This window comes from Nannospalax galili, unplaced genomic scaffold (genome assembly GCF_000622305.1).
Source record: "Nannospalax galili isolate Female #2095 unplaced genomic scaffold, S.galili_v1.0 scaffold318, whole genome shotgun sequence".
In the NCBI taxonomy this organism is placed as follows: Eukaryota; Metazoa; Chordata; class Mammalia; order Rodentia; family Spalacidae; genus Nannospalax; species Nannospalax galili.
The window spans coordinates 186,622-189,060 of record NW_008341889.1 but is presented as its reverse complement, the minus strand read 5'-3'; the positions used below and the strand labels follow the sequence as shown (position 1 = coordinate 189,060).

The window sequence follows — 2,439 nt, the reverse complement described above, 5'->3', positions numbered from 1 at the left end:
GGTCTCAGTATAATGCCCATGGTGGTCTTCAAATCCTGTTCTTATGTGATCTTCCTGAAAGCCTCCATAGAAGTTGAAAATATAGACACTGAGCTTTGCTCTGTTTCCCATTTTTAAATAAAAAACATGTTAATAGTAAACAGCATTCTTATATGTCCAGCAGGTGCTTTTAAGAATATCTTTCTGTTGATTTATCTTCTCTCTCTTCTGATTAAACTACTTTCACTGGTAATTAACTCATAAATATTATATGTAATATGTAACACATATATGCATGATTTTTTATTTTAATTGCAAGACGGCTTCAAATTTGAAACACCTGTGTCCACTAATTTGTCCAATGTCCTGCTATCACCTCATTAAATAAACCCTTCTAGATTAATTCAACTACCAATAATCTAGAGCTTTCCCAGTCATTCCAGTATTCTGGAAAAGTCTCTTGTTAATTCTGAATGTTAATAGTTGGGTTCCATTTAATCAAGGTTTTAATATAGTTTTAGATGTACAATAGTACTCCATGTTAAGTGGAGTTCCTAATCCCACAACAGAGTCATGAAAAATAAAATATGCTCCCTCCTGGAAATAAACTGTTGATGTATTTGAAATAATTATCATGGAAAAGTAACAATTTCTGAAAATTGCCCTCCTAGGTATTTTACCTCTGATGGTAAGCCTCATATTTTAGGAGAATACTCTGTTTAGCTATATACCTCCACCGTAATATTGAGACTATCTACAATGTATAGCACTTTTGCAGTTCTCTCAATGGAAATAGACAGGAAGCAAGATGAAGACTCTGAGGATAAGATTTAACCAGCCTCCCACTTGGAAGCATGAATAATGCCAGTACAGCTCTGAGCTGAGCCTGCTGCTTTGCAGAACAGAACAATGACACTTTCCTATTTTTCACTGTGTACAGAACAGCACCCAGGGCAGTGATCTGTGCAGAAATGAACACGGCTTCTAATGAAGCAGACATAAGACTAGAGAAATGTTTGTACATCATTTATATATTCAACTTTTCAGAATTAGCAACTAAAATAACAAAAATCTTCCTTCTCAATGGAGTGTGGTGGCATATGCTTAGAATCCCAGCACTGGGGAGGCAGAGGTAGGTGGAGATCTGTGAGACTGAGGCCAGCCTTGTTTCCATAGCTAGTTCCAGGTCTGCTGGGATTAGAGGGAAACCCTGTGTAAAAAAGACAAATAAAAACAATCTTCTTTTTAGTATAAGACTATTGATGATCTTTTATGCTCATTAAGTAGACCTCTCAACATTTTTCCTGTAATTTATTGACTTGCTGCATTTTTTCACGTACACTCAATGTCTAAGTGCTGTTTAAGGACTTTCTTAAACACAGGCCAGCATAACACGTTTTCTTACGATGAATGTTTTTAGTTTAATAGAAAATATTAACTTAATTTGATTTCCCAACTAATTCAGTTTTTGTGCCCCTCCCTTTGTGCTCTTTAGGACCACCTCAGAAAACAGTGTCACCTAAACAAGAACATGAAGACAGGAAGCACGACAAAGTAACAGATAAAGGAAGTGAGAGTGGGACTTCCTGCAATGAGCTCTCCACATCCAGCTGTGACAGCCACTCAGAGGCCAGCACTCCCCAGGACAACCAGCCCAACGCACAGCAGGCTGCAGCTCACCAGCCCAACACCTTAACCTTGGATCGCCCCTCCAAAAAGGCACCTGTGCAGTGGATGCCACCACCAGACAGACGCAGAAACAGTGAACTCTTTCAGTCACTCATTAGCAAGTCCCGAGAAACAAATCTTTCAAAAAAGAAAGTCTGTGAGAAGCTAAGTGTAGAAGAAGAAATGAAAAAGTGCATTCAGGATTTTAAAAAAATCCACATTCCAGATTGTTTTCCAGAGCGCAAACGCCAGTGGCAATCTGAACTGCTCCAAAAGTACGGGCTATAGTAGTGGTCGCATTCCTGTGCTGTTTTAATGGCATTTGATGTTTACTACGATCTCACCACCTGACTCATGGTCAGTGTGATTTATTGCTGCTCTTCCTTTTTGTGAACAGTGGATGTGGGACAGTACTTTCTTTTCATTATTTTCATTGTTTTTAGAAACATAATTTTAAACGAAACCAATTAATGTGTGGCAAAATGGTGTACCATTCTGATTCAAGCCATTTTCTAAAAATGAAAGTAAAATGTGCATGATCAAAAAACTTAGAATCTTATTTTTGAACTGTGATCTACTGGACATGTTCATCATTTTGTAACTCATCAAAGAACAAATCTGCATATCACACCAACTCAGATGACAATATGGATGAAGCAACATCAAGTAAAATTTTAGATGGTTTTAGGACACAAATCTACAACTGTTTAAATGCTAATGCAATAAAACAAGTATTATTTTTGCATGAACACAATGTTACAAATAATTCACAAGAAATAGGAAGATTTGATC

General features: G+C 37.2%; 1 protein-coding gene across 1 annotated transcript in view; it reads left to right on the top strand.

Annotated features, from left to right (window-relative positions):
* The window catches only part of Kctd8 (potassium channel tetramerization domain containing 8), a 261,079-nt gene extending 258,640 nt beyond the window's left edge, over nt 1–2,439 (top strand). The window contains exon 2 of the mRNA XM_008837685.3: nt 1,475–2,439. Coding sequence (XP_008835907.1) covers nt 1,475–1,935 — 461 coding nt within the window. The 3' untranslated portion in view covers nt 1,936–2,439. The remainder of the gene's footprint in view (nt 1–1,474) is intronic.